Source organism: Salvelinus alpinus, chromosome 18 (genome assembly GCF_045679555.1).
Source record: "Salvelinus alpinus chromosome 18, SLU_Salpinus.1, whole genome shotgun sequence".
NCBI classification, from domain to species: domain Eukaryota; kingdom Metazoa; phylum Chordata; class Actinopteri; order Salmoniformes; family Salmonidae; genus Salvelinus; species Salvelinus alpinus.
In genome coordinates this window covers 1,856,139-1,873,039 of record NC_092103.1, presented here as the reverse complement: position 1 = coordinate 1,873,039, position 16,901 = coordinate 1,856,139, and the positions used below count along the sequence as shown (strand labels likewise).

Sequence of the window (16,901 nt, the reverse complement as noted above, 5' to 3'; positions counted from 1 at the left end):
TACTGGCGCCAGAGAGGATGGCTGACGTTTTATTGGCTCTTAACCAACCATGCTATTTTGTTAGTTTTTTCGCATTGTTTGAAACTTATTCTGTACATAATGTTGCTGCTACCGTCTTATATGACCGAAAAGAGCTTCTGGACATCAGAACAGCGATTACCCACCTTGAATTGGACAAAGAATTTTTCTTTAATGGGTCAGACGAGAGGGATTTACTCCAGACACCTGAACAGGCCCTCATCCTTGTCATTCGTAGGAAAAAAAGATGTAGATTTCGCAGAAGGAGATCGGGGTGCCTTGTGAGGATCAGGCGACGAGTGCCTAATCTGCCTTTGCCATCCGTACTGTTAGCCAACGTACAATAGCTGGAAAATAAATGGGACGAACTAAAAGCACATATATCCTACCAACGGGACCTTAAAAACTGTAATATCTTATGCTTCACAGAGTCGTGGTTGAACGACGTCATTAATAACATACAGCTGGCGGGTTATACACTATCGGCAGGATATAACAGCAGCTGGTGCACGATATCCAAGGAAGTCTCAAGGTTTTGCTCGCCTGAGCTAGAGTATCTCATGATAAGCTGCAGACCACACTATCTACCTAGACATTTTTCATCTATATTTTTCATAGCTGTCTACACACCACCACAGACCGATGCTGGCACTAAGACCGCACTCAATGAGCTGTATACCGCCATAAGCAAACAGGAAAACGCTCATCCAGACGCGGCGCTCCTAGTGGCCGGGGACAATAATGGAGGGAAACTTAAATCAGTTTGACCTAATTTCAACCAGCATGTTAAATGTGCAACCAGAGGGGGGGGGTAAACGAACTCTAGACCACCTTTACTCCACACACAGAGATGCGTACAAAGCTCTCCCTCGCCCTTCATTTGGCAAATCTGACCATAATTCTATCCTCCTGATTCCTGCTTACAAGAAAAAATTAAAGCAGGAAGCATCAGTGACTCAGTCTATAAAAAAGTGGTCAGATGAAGCAGATGCTAAACTACAGAACTGTTTTGCTTGAAACAGACTGGAATATGTTCCTGGGATTCTTCCGATGGCATTGAGGAGTACACCACATCAATCACTGGCTTCATCAGTACGTGGATCAATGACGTTGTCCCCACAGTGACTATACGTATATACCCAACCAGAAGCCATGGATTACAGGCAACATCCGCACAGAGCTAAAGGGTAGAGCTTCCGCTTTCAAGGAGCGGGACTCTAACACGGAAGCTTATAAGAAATCCCGCTATGCCCCCCGACGAACCATCAAACAGGCAAAGTGTCAATACAGGACTAAGATCGAATCATACTACACCGGCTCCGACGCTCGTCGGATGTGGCAGGGCTTGCAAACTATTACAGACTACAAAGGGAAGCACAGCCGAGAGCTGCCCAGTGACACGAGCCTACCAGATGAGCTAAATAACTTCTATGCTCGCTTCAAGGCAAGTAACACTGAAACATGCATAAGAGCATCAGCTGTTCCGGATGACTGCGTGATCATGCTCTCCGCAGCCGATGTAAAACCTTTAAACAGGTCAACATTCATAAGGCCGCAAGGCCAGATAGATTACCAGGCTGTGTACTCCGGGCATGCTCTGACCAACTGGCAATCGTCTTCACTGACATTTTCAACCTCTCCCTGTCGGAGTCTGTAATACCACCATAGTCCCTGTGCCCAAGAACACTAAGGTAACCTGCCTAAATGACTACCGACCCGTAGCACTCACATCTGTAGCCATGAAGTGCTTTGAAAGGCTGGCCATGGCTCACATCAACACCATTATCCCAGAAACCCTGGACCCACTTCAATTTGCATACCGCCCCAACAGATCCACAGATGATGCAATCTCTATTGCACTCCACACTGCCCTTTCACACATGGACAAAAGAAGCACCTATGTGAGAATGCTATTCATTGACTACATCTCAGCGTTTAACACCATAGTGCCCTCAAAGCTCATCACTAAGCTAAGGACCCTGGGACTAAACACCTCCCTTTGCAACTGGATCCTGGACCTCCTGACGGGCCGCCCCCAGGTGGTAAGGGTAGGTAACAACACATCCGCCACGCTGATCCTCAACACGGGGGCACCTCTAGGGTCCTTGATCTCTGTGTGGTATTGTTACTCCAGTGGAGTCTGGCATACTGACTCACTCTGGAACAAAAACACACACACACAACTTACTATGCAACAGTATAACTTAGGTACGTCCCCTCGCCCCGACAAGCCGCGGCCCTTGCAGAGCAACGGGAAACCCTTCTTCGAGTCTCAGAGCAAGTGACATAACCGTTTGAAATGCTATTAGCGCGTACCCGCTAACTAGCTAGCCATTTCACATCCGTTACACTCACCCCCCTTTCGACCTCCTCCTTTCCCGGGCGCGAACCAGGGACCATCTGCACACATCAACAACTGACACCCACGAAGCATCGTTACCCATCGCTCCACAAAGGCCGCGGCCCTTGCAGAGCAAGGGGAAACCACTACTTCTAGGTTTCAGAGCAGTTGTAAATGGCATTTGTTTATATTTACAATGGTGTTTACAGGATCCGTATTCAGAGAGTCACCTTCACAGCAGCCCTCTCTCAACACCTTCAGCAGCAGGTTTTGACTCAACAGGAGAGGGGAGGCATTGAGCTGGACACCCTCAACTCACAGGCTCAATCAGGTATTAACACTGTTTCAAAACAGTGTTAATACCTGATTGAGCCTGTGAGTTGAGGGTGTCCAGCTCAATGCCTCCCCTCTCCTGTTGAGTCAAAACCTGCTGCTGAAGGTGTTGAGAGAGGGCTGCTGTGAAGGTGACTCTCTGAATACGGATCCTGTAAACACCATTGTAAATATAAACAAATGCCATGTTTTCATGGCAAACTCAGGGATCAGGTCAAGCAATATACTGGGTGTTTATCATCTGCTTTGAGAGCTAACATTAGCTAAAGACAGTGTCTTGCTTGTATGGCAATGCAAGGAATAAAAGCCACACAAAGGCCAACTGCAACTTACTTAATTGTAAGGTTTTTGACAGCATCCCGGGAACGGTTTCTGGCGAGCAATCCAACTATTTATTGGTTCAATACCGCCACCTACCGTGGGATACATTCCAGAGCAGCAGAATAAACCCCCCCACTGATAACAGGTAAGATAATATCAGTACAATAATATTCCCTTGCTGTAAAAAGTTTAAGAACCCCTGGTGTAATTAATTAAGACAAAAATCTGTCTGACACAAATAATTGCAATTTAAAAAGCTTTATTGGAAATGCACGTTTCAAACAGCACAATTCAAGTACAGATAAGTGTAGCTACATCAGATACATGCTATTTTAGTTTAAATGTGATACAGTCCTCCAGTCCCAGTTCATTTGCACTCTTTTGACATGCTTCAGACCAGATGCATGCTCCACTTCAGTGTACAATGGTTCTGAATTTGCATATCAGTGTGTTTGAAGCTTTTACGTTCTGCATCTCTCATCTGAAGTCATATCCTCCAGGGTCTAAACAGGTGTAGATTTCCATCTCTGTGTGGGAGACCAGATATTGCAAGGAGACCAGTAAGGGGCCCTCTTCTCTTCCCTTTGGCCAAAGGAGACCTAAGACCCCAATACCAGTGACACTGCCCTAAGGTTGTTGCAGTCCTTTGGAGGAGACTGTGGAGACAGAGGTCTTATCTCTCTGTGGTTCCTAAAGATGTCATGGCACTTATGGCATGAGTAGAGGTGTTGACCCTGCTTCTCCTGGCTATATTTCCAAGCCTAAACATGTAAATCCAACTCATTATCATAGGCTGTATGGGGATCCATATCTTTTTTTTGTGTTAATAATACTGCATGTCTCAAAATATAAGAATGAGACCAATATATGTATTTTGCTAATCATAGTTCCTGTCTCTGAAATTACATTTGTGTGTGTTGTAGGAGTAACCAATACTCAAAATCTGTGTGTGTGTGTGTGTGTGTGTGGTAGAAGTAATAGTTGGCCATTATTTCTTTGAACATCTCAGTTTGGGCAGCAGCCACTGAAGAAACCTGTCAATCAAAAACCACAGGAGAATAAATAGTACTATAAACTGGGTTGTTCGAACCCTGAATGCTGATTGGCTGAAAGCCGTGGTATATTTAAGCAATAAATATATACCATATGGCCAATATACCACAGCTAAGGGCTGTTCTTACGCACAACACAACACAGAGTGCCTGGATACAGCCATTAAATGCTTTGTCATACCTGTGGTACACGGTCTGATATACCACGGCTGTCAGCCAATCAGCATTCAGGGCTCGAACCACCCAGTTTATAACAGACCGTATACCACGAGTATGACAAAACATTTATTTTTACTGCTCTAATTACGTTGGTAACCAGTTAATAACAGCAATAACGCACCTCTGGGGTTTGTGGTATATGGCCAAAATACCACGGCTAAGGGCTGTATCCAGGCACTCCGTGTTGCGTCGTGCTAAAGAACAGCCCATAGCCATGATATATTGGCCATTTACCACACTTCCTCATGCCTTATTGCTTAAGTTTGCACTTACACATCAGATAGCTGCTCTTTCTCCGCTACCTCATTCTATTTCTCTAATTCCCTAGTCTAGTATTCCCTGGTTATGTTCCACTTCTCCCTCCTCTATTTCCTTACCTCTTCCTCAGACTCTTCTTTTCCTCTTTCTTGTCCTCCTTACTTTCTCCAACATTTCCCATCTGTTGTATCTTACTGGCCTTCTCTTGTTTTACTACTTTTTTGGCCTTGCCCTTCTTTTTCTTATTGACCTTCCCTTCCTGAATATTTTGGACAAGGAGATAAAGTAATGTAAGCTTATGGGTTTTCTTTTCTCTTGAGCTATACTATACTATAGAAGGACTTATGCTATACTATAGGACTTACGGCCAATATTCCCTTCTTGTATTTCCTCTCACCTGTGGGGCCACTCCAGCCATTTCCTGGAGCAGCTTCCTGCCGGTCTCGCTCAGGTTGGTGATGGGAGCCAGGCGAGGGCTGTGGCGGTATGGGAAGTTCTCTGTTCGGGGCGGAGCGATAATGACAGGGCTGAGAGGAGTCAGAGGCCTTGGGACATTTACTGGGTAGGGAGAGCCTACAGCAGAGGGCAGGGCCCGTAGGGCCACAGCCGGGGTCCGGTGTGCTGAGGTCACAAGAGGAGAGAGGCCAGTCTTGACAGACAGGACCTGAGACCTTCCCTGGGCTCTGTAGGACCAGAAAGTAAAGTAACATATAGGAAAGTGCTATCTTCAACACAATCTGTAGAAATACTTTCTAATTACTCTATACACATTGCAGATACATGACTACCCTCAATAAGTAATTGTCTGCATCATTTCCAATCTCCCATGTATATATGTAAAAAAAAAAAATATGCAGAACTTACCAGGCAGTCTGACTCATCGAAGGAGTGGAGAGACAGATCATCACCCTCGTCCATATCCCTCACGTCAAGCTTTGTCACCTTTCCATTCTCAACTTTCAGAGGTGGTGTCCTCCTTTCATGATCCTCATCATCACACTGTGTATCAGAGTCAACTAGTCAAAGACCATCCTCCTCACAGTGATGTCACTCAAGAAAGACATGGACGGTAGGGTACAACTCTTACCTCCGATTCACAGTCAGTGAAGGAGTAGATCGAAAAGTCATCCGAACTGGAGGATGAGATCACGTCATCATTTTTTCTCTCTATCAGCCGAGTCACCCTTCCAGACTGAGTAGACAGAGAAAGGCATGTACTCATGGCAGCCATAGAATACACTGGCATTGACCCTCAAGGAAATGTAGAATACGTAGGCAATCCAACATGGTTGTACAAGTAGTGAGCAATACATGGGTAACTGAAAATGCAATAAATGCATATCCCATAACATTAGGGGTGGGGCTAAAGACCTTCCATAGTATAGGATTCTTTAGCATCTCAAATGGATGATTGTCAATTCAACCAAGCCAACCAAAATGGCCATATGAATCAACAGATTGATCTATCTGTTGTGTCTCTATGGGAACAGCAGAGATGTCTGACCTGGCTGAGAGGCTCTGGATTGACGCTCCATCCATCCCCAGATATTTGGTCCTGCCCATAGCTCACAATGATTGGCTGTTAACAGTAAAGAATGAATTCAACACTGCTTTGGTCATTTTGGCCTTGAATTGTGTATCAATAAATAATATAAGTACTGTTATGTGGTTGAATTTGAATGTGACTTACAGGCCTTTTGTGGATCTGAGGGGTCTGCACTGAAGTAGACTGTCAAGACAGCATTCAATGAGGTTAGATAGGGATATCTGCAATTGCTTTAATTCTGATAACTGCAGTTTGTACATGCAGAATGCATAACTAATGTGTATGTGTTTTGTTTCAGGTCAGATATGACTTACAGGCTTTGGCCTTCTGTGCACCTTGCCGGTTGGCCACAACACGGAATCAGGGCTGTTCACCCTCACTGGTTTCAACTGTCAACACAACACTCAATTTAAAATGTGATAATATAACAAAAACAGGACAAAACAAACAAATATTTGATATTTACCACATAAGGGCGGCGTCTTAAAGCTCTTTTTATTCTCTCATCATTACGATCCATCTTTCTTTCTGAGGGAAACATTTCCATCAATTAATTGACACAAAACACATCCTGACTCACACCCAGACACACACACAAAGATGGCATCCCAAATGGCACCCTATTCCCTATATATGTATATTTATGTTGGGAAGGAGGTGCCCCTAAAGGCCAAAGATTACCTGCAACGACCTGAGTGAAGAAAACTATTGTACAGATTAAATCAAATCTGAACACAGTTTATGTAGTGAATGAATGCATGGTTACGTCATTTTAGGTCACAGCTTTATGACTGCGCATAAAACGTCACAAGAAAAAGGCCTGTTTGGAGCCGGACTGGTGGTATCATCTTCTCACTGGTTGTAGCTCAATAACGAACGTGATGTGCTTATTATAACCTACTGACTGGGTAATGGTTGTATCGATGGTTGGTTGGACGTTTTACATAGATAGGCCAACATGATATCAATAGGAAGAAACCATTCCTTGCCAAATATTTTTTGTATTATTGTTTTACTTTGAGTAACATTAAGGTACCACAATGAAAGCCGTTTACTTTATTGTGTTGTCCCTGGCCTGTCATGTTTTATTTAATTAAACGTTTTTTATTATTTTATTAAACTGTCAAATCAAATATATCTATCTAGCTTTCTATCTAACTCAAATGAGCTGTTGAGGACTCTTTGGTCATCACATTTCAGGCACAAGCCAGCAGGTGGAAATGTCTTTAAATGCAGCACTGCCTTAGCGCACTTCATGATCTGCGCAATAGTAACTTTGTGGTTGTGAAAGTGATTCATCCAAATGCGGAGGTCCAGTACTTTTGTTTTGGTTTAGCAAGCTAGCTACTGTCATATATACATATATTCATATACTGGCCTAGGGCCCTCCGGCTGCTTTAGAGCCTGCTTGTGACCATAGGATTAAAAGCTTGCACAACACACCCCATGACTAAAACACAAGACTGCTGTTGCACAGAACAAGGTTCCCCATTGACACAATGGTACCCCATTGTGACAAGGATGCTGACCGCACAAAACAGTTATAGAAGCGCCAAACTAAACCGCCTGACTTAAGTAATTGCTCACATCCCTCTAATCAGGAAACCCCCTAGCCCCAGACAGTAACTGCCAGTTACAGTTCCCCTTATCTCATGACTCCTGGACACACAAACATTACATCGCATGAACACACACACACACTTCACTCCCCTCTCTACTGGTCGGGTGCCAAGAGCAGAGGACTTTGCCGTGCACCAATGGGGCTCCTGTTCTGGCTAGAGCAGGCCCGCCTCCAACTCTTCAGGACCAGTCAGAAGACCAACACGACGAGACTCTACCTACATTGTTCCATGTATAAAATCTGCTGTAACCTCTGTTTAGGTACCCTTTTTCAGCTGACTCCTTACTGAGTCATATGACTAGGTCCGTGCACGCTAAACTGCAGGACAAGATATCTTTGTGCCAATAAACTGCCTTTTTGTTACAACTGAAATCCACTCTGTCCAGCGTCTTGATTTGGTCTCTCTCTCTGGTAGTTAATCATCAACACTACTCAAGTCTTGGCTCAAGTGTTGTGCAATATTGGAGGAAAAGTGTCGTAACTGACATTTTGTATTGTGCTTGATTATCCTCTAGTAGTTTGACAAGTATGCACTGAGCATCAAAATGATTACCCGAGGTTCAAGAGTTGTACTCCTGAGTTCAGGCTAACAAGTGTCATTGTTGCTGTCATTATAGTATAATTTGTTTTGTTTACTGTCACTACATATTTCGGTTTATCAGAGGATGTCTAAAGTCTTGGAACTACAGTTTTTGCCAATGGGCATGGTACGTTAGCAAGGAGGGACAGAGTGATTTAAGAATCATATGCTCGGTAGCTACTGTAGCTAGCTACTTTGAATGGGACTGTTGTAACGTTATCTATCTTGCTACAACTCGAAGCTAACGTTAATGATGTAACAGATGGTGCCAGTAGGCTACAGCAGCAAGCTAGAGCACAACACATCAATGCCGCGGATGTCTGTCACCCCGTTTATTTCAGTTTTAATCCTCTCCTCTTCCTTTGTGGTACACAAACTCATCACATACTCCTTCCACCACAAGACAGTGGCCCAGCTACTCCTCAGCATTGGGGTTCTGGTGCTCTGGTGGGATTGATTAGAGTGTGGACACTGTTTGGGTCCTCCTCATGTTTCAGCTGCTCTCGATCAGCACAGGATTGTACACAATCCTGGGGCTGGTACTGTTTGGTGCATCTGCCCAGAATCAAGTGGAGGGGTTAGTTCCTGTATCCCTCTCCCATATGGGTATGGCCACAGTGTACTCACTTATGGTTAAGGGCTTTCTTTTTGGGGTCAGCGTACCCATGTTAGGCCTGAAATGGCTGTTTCTGGTCATCGTAACACTTTTGGTCCCACACACTGTCTTCCTCTGCAACCCAATCATCGCAGGGGGGGATCTCTATCCTTACTCCAACCTTATTGTGGTTGAAAATAACCGTGATACACTGCAGTATGTCACATCTTTAAGTATGCTTAGTAGTGTAGTTAAATTGTGCTGCCATCCTGTTAGAAGGTAACAGATTATTTTATTACAATGGTTAAAATGGATTTTCATTGTGTTCCATGGTGTTATTTGCCCCCTAGTGGAGCTTTTTGGTACTTAGACTGTACGCAAACAGGAAGTAGAGACTGCGTTCTGCACGCATAGAAGCAGCTAAAAACAACGCTACGGTGCAGGTCTTTCAGTGTAGTTATTTCTTGTCACGCTTCAGCCTTGGAAAATATTTGTTTGTAAGTTCGATTCAAGCATTTAGCTAATGATGATAATTTTGTTATTGATAGAGTTGCTTTCATATCAATGTTGGTTGGTTGCATTTACTCACACAAATTGCAATGCCTTTCGTGTATGCCGTTAGCTGTATTACTTTGCTCGTGCGTCATGCAAACGAATTGTAAAATATACAATACTGTAGTTTTGTTACTGTTTCTAGTGTAATATGCTTTGTTATTCTACATAGATGGTTGTACATTATTAGAGTAATGAAAGGAGTTAGTCAACTACCATATGAGTAACAATTAGCTATATGGTTTGGCATCATGCCAGATGCATGGTACCTAAGCACGTTCTTTGTATTCATGCAACTCCAAAATGGTTTGGCATCATGCCAGATGCATGGTACCTTAGCACGTTCTTTGTATTCATGCATGCTTCAAATGCATGAAGTGTATAATGTATAATGTACATAATGTATAATATACACCTACAGTATGTCGGTGTGAATTGAATACTAAAGTATATTCTTTTCTGTATTTTGCAGTTTTACAACATAAACGTTTTCAATATATTCATTCAAGAAAAGTCACGCCTTGGGAGTTTTATTGAAGACTTAGTTGTTAGCTATCTGTCTAGTTTTGCATGGGAACGCAACTCAAGGGCAGAATAAGTTGAATATCAATATTCAGGTGGTTTCTGTCTACTAGTTGAATATCAATATTCAGGTGGTTTCTGTCTACTAGTTGAAAATCAATATTCAGGTGGTTTCTGCCTACTAGTTGAATATCAATATTCAGGTGGTTTCTGTCTACTAGTTGAAAATCAATATTCAGGTGGTTTCTGTCTACTAGTTGAATATCAATATTCTCAGGTGGTTTCTGCCTACTAGTTGAATATCAATATTCTCAGGTGGTTTCTGCCTACTAGTTGAATATCAATTTTCTCAGGTGGTTTCTGCCTACTAGTTGAATATCAATATTCTCAGGTGGTTTCTGCCTACTAGTTGAATATCAATATTCTCAGGTGGTTTCTGCCTACTAGTTGAATATCAATATTCTCAGGTGGTTTCTGCCTACTAGTTGAATATCAATATTCTCAGGTGGTTTCTGCCTACTAGTTGAATATCAATATTCTCAGGTGGTTTCTGCCTACTAGTTGAATATCAATATTCTCAGGTGGTTTCTGCCTACTAGTTGAATATCAATATTCTCAGGTGGTTTCTGCCTACTAGTTGAATATCAATATTCTCAGGTGGTTTCTGCCTACTAGTTGAATATCAATATTCTCAGGTGGTTTCTGCCTACTAGTTGAATATCAATATTCTCAGGTGGTTTCTGCCTACTAGTTGAATATCAATATTCAGGTGGTTTCTGTCTACTAGTTGAATATCAATATTCAGGTGGTTTCTGTCTACTAGTTGAAAATCAATATTCAGGTGGTTTCTGCCTACTAGTTGAATATCAATATTCAGGTGGTTTCTGTCTACTAGTTGAAAATCAATATTCAGGTGGTTTCTGTCTACTAGTTGAATATCAATATTCTCAGGTGGTTTCTGCCTACTAGTTGAATATCAATATTCAGGTGGTTTCTGCCTACTAGTTGAATATCAATATTCAGGTGGTTTCTGTCTACTAGTTGAATATCAATATTCAGGTGGTTTCTGTCTACTAGTTGAAAATCAATATTCAGGTGGTTTCTGCCTACTAGTTGAATATCAATATTCAGGTGGTTTCTGTCTACTAGTTGAAAATCAATATTCAGGTGGTTTCTGTCTACTAGTTGAATATCAATATTCTCAGGTGGTTTCTGCCTACTAGTTGAATATCAATATTCTCAGGTGGTTTCTGCCTACTAGTTGAATATCAATTTTCTCAGGTGGTTTCTGCCTACTAGTTGAATATCAATATTCTCAGGTGGTTTCTGCCTACTAGTTGAATATCAATATTCTCAGGTGGTTTCTGCCTACTAGTTGAATATCAATATTCTCAGGTGGTTTCTGCCTACTAGTTGAATATCAATATTCTCAGGTGGTTTCTGCCTACTAGTTGAATATCAATATTCTCAGGTGGTTTCTGCCTACTAGTTGAATATCAATATTCTCAGGTGGTTTCTGCCTACTAGTTGAATATCAATATTCTCAGGTGGTTTCTGCCTACTAGTTGAATATCAATATTCTCAGGTGGTTTCTGCCTACTAGTTGAATATCAATATTCTCAGGTGGTTTCTGCCTACTAGTTGAATATCAATAGTCAGGTTGTTTCTGCCTACTAGTTGAATATCAATATTCAGGTGGTTTCTGTCTACTAGTTGAATATCAATATTCAGGTGGTTTCTGTCTATTAGTTGAATATCAATATTCAGGTGGTTTCTGCCTACTAGTTGAATATCAATATTCAGGTGGTTTCTACCTACTAGTTGAATATCAATATTCTCAGGTGGTTTCTGCCTACTAGTTGAATATCAATATTCTCAGGTGGTTTCTGCCTACTAGTTGAATATCAATATTCTCAGGTGGTTTCTGCCTACTAGTTGAATATCAATATTCTCAGGTGGTTTCTGCCTACTAGTTGAATATCAATATTCTCAGGTGGTTTCTGCCTACTAGTTGAATATCAATATTCTCAGGTGGTTTCTGCCTACTAGTTGAATATCAATATTCTCAGGTGGTTTCTGCCTACTAGTTGAATATCAATATTCTCAGGTGGTTTCTGCCTACTAGTTGAATATCAATATTCTCAGGTGGTTTCTGCCTACTAGTTGAATATCAATATTCTCAGGTGGTTTCTGCCTACTAGTTGAATATCAATATTCTCAGGTGGTTTCTGCCTACTAGTTGAATATCAATATTCAGGTGGTTTCTGTCTACTAGTTGAATATCAATATTCAGGTGGTTTCTGTCTACTAGTTGAAAATCAATATTCAGGTGGTTTCTGCCTACTAGTTGAATATCAATATTCTCAGGTGGTTTCTGCCTACTAGTTGAATATCAATATTCTCAGGTGGTTTCTGCCTACTAGTTGAATATCAATTTTCTCAGGTGGTTTCTGCCTACTAGTTGAATATCAATATTCTCAGGTGGTTTCTGCCTACTAGTTGAATATCAATATTCTCAGGTGGTTTCTGCCTACTAGTTGAATATCAATATTCTCAGGTGGTTTCTGCCTACTAGTTGAATATCAATATTCTCAGGTGGTTTCTGCCTACTAGTTGAATATCAATATTCTCAGGTGGTTTCTGCCTACTAGTTGAATATCAATATTCTCAGGTGGTTTCTGCCTACTAGTTGAATATCAATATTCTCAGGTGGTTTCTGCCTACTAGTTGAATATCAATATTCTCAGGTGGTTTCTGCCTACTAGTTGAATATCAATATTCTCAGGTGGTTTCTGCCTACTAGTTGAATATCAATATTCAGGTTGTTTCTGCCTACTAGTTGAATATCAATATTCAGGTGGTTTCTGTCTACTAGTTGAATATCAATATTCAGGTGGTTTCTGTCTATTAGTTGAATATCAATATTCAGGTGGTTTCTGCCTACTAGTTGAATATCAATATTCAGGTGGTTTCTGCCTACTAGTTGAATATCAATATTCTCAGGTGGTTTCTGCCTACTAGTTGAATATCAATATTCTCAGGTGGTTTCTGCCTACTAGTTGAATATCAATATTCTCAGGTGGTTTCTGCCTACTAGTTGAATATCAATATTCTCAGGTGGTTTCTGCCTACTAGTTGAATATCAATATTCTCAGGTGGTTTCTGCCTACTAGTTGAATATCAATATTCTCAGGTGGTTTCTGCCTACTAGTTGAATATCAATATTCTCAGGTGGTTTCTGCCTACTAGTTGAATATCAATATTCTCAGGTGGTTTCTGCCTACTAGTTGAATATCAATATTCTCAGGTGGTTTCTGCCTACTAGTTGAATATCAATATTCTCAGGTGGTTTCAATCAATCAATTTTATTTTATATAGCCCTTCGTACATCAGCTAATATCTCGAAGTGCTGTACAGACACCCAGCCTAAAACCCCAAACAGCTAGTAATGCAGGTGTAGAAGCACGGTGGCTAGGAAAAACTCCCTAGAAAGGCCAAAACCTAGGAAGAAACCTAGAGAGGAACCAGGCTATGAGGGGTGGCCAGTCCTCTTCTGGCTGTGCCGGGTGGAGATTATAACAGAACTATGCCAAGATGTTCAAAAATGTTCATAAGTGACAAGCATGGTCAAATAATAATCATGAATAATTTTCAGTTGGCTTTTCATAGCCGATCATCAAGAGTTGAAAAACAACAGGTCTGGGACAGGTGGCGGTTCCATAACCGCAGGCAGAACAGCTGAAACTGGAATAGCAGCAAGGCCAGGCGGACTGGGGACAGCAAGGAGTCACCACGGGCGGCAGTCCCGACGCATGGTCCTAGGGCCCAGGTCCTCCGAGAGAAAGAAAGAGAGAAGGAGAAAATTAGAGAGAGCCAAGATTTTCAAAATTTTCATAAATGACAAGCATGGTCAAATAATAATCAGGAATAAATCTCAGTTGGCTTTTCATAGCCGATCATTAAGAGTTGAAAACAGCAGGTCTGGGACATGTAGGGGTTCCATAACCGCAGGCAGAACAGTTGAAACTGGAATAGCAGCAAGGCCAGGCGGACTGGGGAGAGCAAGGAGTCACCACGGCCGGTAGTCCCGACGTATGGTCCTAGGGCTCAGGTCCTCCGAGAGAAAGAAAGAGAGAAGGAGAAAATTAGAGAGAGCCAAGATTTTCAAAATGTTCATAAATGACAAGCATGGTCAAATAATAATCAGGAATAAATCTCAGTTGGCTTTTCATAGCCGATCATTAAGAGTTGAAAACAGCAGGTCTGGGACAGGTAGGGGTTCCGTAACCGCAGGCAGAACAGTTGAAACTGGAATAGCAGCAAGGCCAGGCGGACTGGGGACAGCAAGGTGTCATCATGCCCGGTAGTCCTGACGTATGGTCCTAGGGCTCAGGTTCTCAGAGAGAAAGAGAGAACGAGAGAATTAGAGAGAGCATACTTAAATTCACACAGGACACTGGATAAGACAGGAGAAGTACTCCAGGTAACCAACTGACCCTAGCCCCCCGACACAAACTACTGCAGCATAAATACTGGAGGCTGAGACAGGAGCGGTCAGGAGACACTGTGGCCCCATCCGAAGAAACCCCCGGACAGGGCCAAATAGGAAGGATATAACCCCACCCACTTTGCCAAAGCACAGCCCCCGCACCACTAGAGGGAAATCCTCAACCACCAACTTACAATCCTGAGACAAGGCCGAGTATAGCCCACAAAGGTCTCCACCACAGCACAAACCAAGGGGGGGCGCAAACCCAGACAGGAAGATCACGTCAGTAACTCAACCCACTCAAGTGACGCACCCCTCCTAGGGACGGCATGAAAGAGCACCAGCAAGCCAGTGACTCAGCCCCTGTAACAGGGTTAGAGGCAGAGAATCCCAGTGGAGAGAGGGGAACCGGCCTGGCAGAGACAGCAAGGGCGGTTCGTTGCTCCAGAGCCTTTCCGTTCACCTTCACACTCCTGGGCCAGACTACTGCCTACTAGTTGCCTACTAGTAGGTTTCTGCCTACTAGTTGAATATCAATATTCAGGTGGTTTCTGTCTACTAGTTGAATATCAATATTCAGGTGGTTTCTGTCTACTAGTTGAATATCAATATTCTCAGGTGGTTTCTGCCTACTAGTTGAATATCAATTTTCTCAGGTGGTTTCTGCCTACTAGTTGAATATCAATATTCTCAGGTGGTTTCTGCCTACTAGTTGAATATCAATATTCTCAGGTGGTTTCTGCCTACTAGTTGAATATCAATATTCTCAGGTGGTTTCTGCCTACTAGTTGAATATCAATATTCTCAGGTGGTTTCTGCCTACTAGTTGAATATCAATATTCTCAGGTGGTTTCTGCCTACTAGTTGAATATCAATATTCTCAGGTGGTTTCTGCCTACTAGTTGAATATCAATATTCTCAGGTGGTTTCTGCCTACTAGTTGAATATCAATATTCTCAGGTGGTTTCTGCCTACTAGTTGAATATCAATATTCTCAGGTGGTTTCTGTCTACTAGTTGAATATCAATATTCAGGTGGTTTCTGTCTACTAGTTGAATATCAATATTCAGGTGGTTTCTGTCTACTAGTTGAATATCAATATTCAGGTGGTTTCTGCCTACTAGTTGAAGATCAATATTCAGGTGGTTTCTGTCTACTAGTTGAAGATCAATATTCAGGTGGTTTCTGTCTACTAGTTGAATATCAATATTCTCAGGTGGTTTCTGCCTACTAGTTGAATATCAATATTCTCAGGTGGTTTCTGCCTACTAGTTGAATATCAATTTTCTCAGGTGGTTTCTGCCTACTAGTTGAATATCAATATTCTCAGGTGGTTTCTGCCTACTAGTTGAATATCAATATTCTCAGGTGGTTTCTGCCTACTAGTTGAATATCAATATTCTCAGGTGGTTTCTGCCTACTAGTTGAATATCAATATTCTCAGGTGGTTTCTGCCTACTAGTTGAATATCAATATTCTCAGGTGGTTTCTGCCTACTAGTTGAATATCAATATTCTCAGGTGGTTTCTGCCTACTAGTTGAATATCAATATTCTCAGGTGGTTTCTGCCTACTAGTTGAATATCAATATTCTCAGGTGGTTTCTGCCTACTAGTTGAATATCAATATTCTCAGGTGGTTTCTGCCTACTAGTTGAATATCAATATTCTCAGGTGGTTTCTGCCTACTAGTTGAATATCAATATTCTCAGGTGGTTTCTGCCTACTAGTTGAATATCAATATTCAGGTGGTTTCTGTCTACTAGTTGAATATCAATATTCAGGTGGTTTCTGTCTACTAGTTGAAAATCAATATTCAGGTGGTTTCTGCCTACTAGTTGAATATCAATATTCAGGTGGTTTCTGTCTACTAGTTGAAAATCAATATTCAGGTGGTTTCTGTCTACTAGTTGAATATCAATATTCTCAGGTGGTTTCTGCCTACTAGTTGAATATCAATATTCTCAGGTGGTTTCTGCCTACTAGTTGAATATCAATTTTCTCAGGTGGTTTCTGCCTACTAGTTGAATATCAATATTCTCAGGTGGTTTCTGCCTACTAGTTGAATATCAATATTCTCAGGTGGTTTCTGCCTACTAGTTGAATATCAATATTCTCAGGTGGTTTCTGCCTACTAGTTGAATATCAATATTCTCAGGTGGTTTCTGCCTACTAGTTGAATATCAATATTCTCAGGTGGTTTCTGCCTACTAGTTGAATATCAATATTCTCAGGTGGTTTCTGCCTACTAGTTGAATATCAATATTCTCAGGTGGTTTCTGCCTACTAGTTGAATATCAATATTCTCAGGTGGTTTCTGCCTACTAGTTGAATATCAATATTCTCAGGTGGTTTCTGCCTACTAGTTGAATATCAATATTCAGGTTGTTTCTGCCTACTAGTTGAATATCAATATTCAGGTGGTTTCTGTCTACTAGTTGAATATCAATATTCAG

General features: G+C 41.8%; 1 protein-coding gene across 2 annotated transcripts; it reads right to left on the bottom strand.

Moving 5' to 3' along the window:
• Window positions 1-3,255: 3,255 nt before the first annotated feature.
• Window positions 3,256-7,136, bottom strand: LOC139543489 (uncharacterized). Of its 2 annotated transcripts, XM_071349595.1 has the most exons (7): window positions 6,403-7,136; window positions 6,233-6,271; window positions 6,047-6,121; window positions 5,630-5,734; window positions 5,407-5,541; window positions 4,940-5,225; window positions 3,256-4,047 (listed from the first exon to the last, which is right to left on the bottom strand). In XM_071349595.1, the coding sequence occupies exons 5-7, from the start codon at window positions 5,458-5,460 to the stop codon at window positions 4,019-4,021; spliced, it is 369 nt and encodes a 122-aa protein (XP_071205696.1). In that variant the 5' UTR covers window positions 5,461-5,541; window positions 5,630-5,734; window positions 6,047-6,121; window positions 6,233-6,271; window positions 6,403-7,136; the 3' UTR covers window positions 3,256-4,018. The 2 variants fall into 2 exon arrangements, with proteins under 2 accessions (XP_071205696.1, XP_071205695.1); XM_071349594.1 differs by lacking the exons at window positions 6,047-6,121; window positions 6,233-6,271; window positions 6,403-7,136 and having other exon boundaries at window positions 5,630-5,872.
• Between the last annotated feature and the right edge of the window lie 9,765 nt (window positions 7,137-16,901).

Bases quoted from the DNA above. Each gene is read 5' to 3' on its own strand.
- LOC139543489 (XM_071349594.1), bottom strand. From the start codon at position 5,788: ATGCCAGTGTATTCTATGGCTGCCATGAGTACATGCCTTTCTCTGTCT. The intron at 5,542-5,629 runs GTAAGAGTTGTA...TCTGATACACAG, and splicing joins TCACTGACTGTGAATCGGAG to TGTGATGATGAGGATCATGA. The intron at 5,226-5,406 runs GTAAGTTCTGCA...CTGGTCCTACAG, and splicing joins TCGATGAGTCAGACTGCCTG to AGCCCAGGGAAGGTCTCAGG.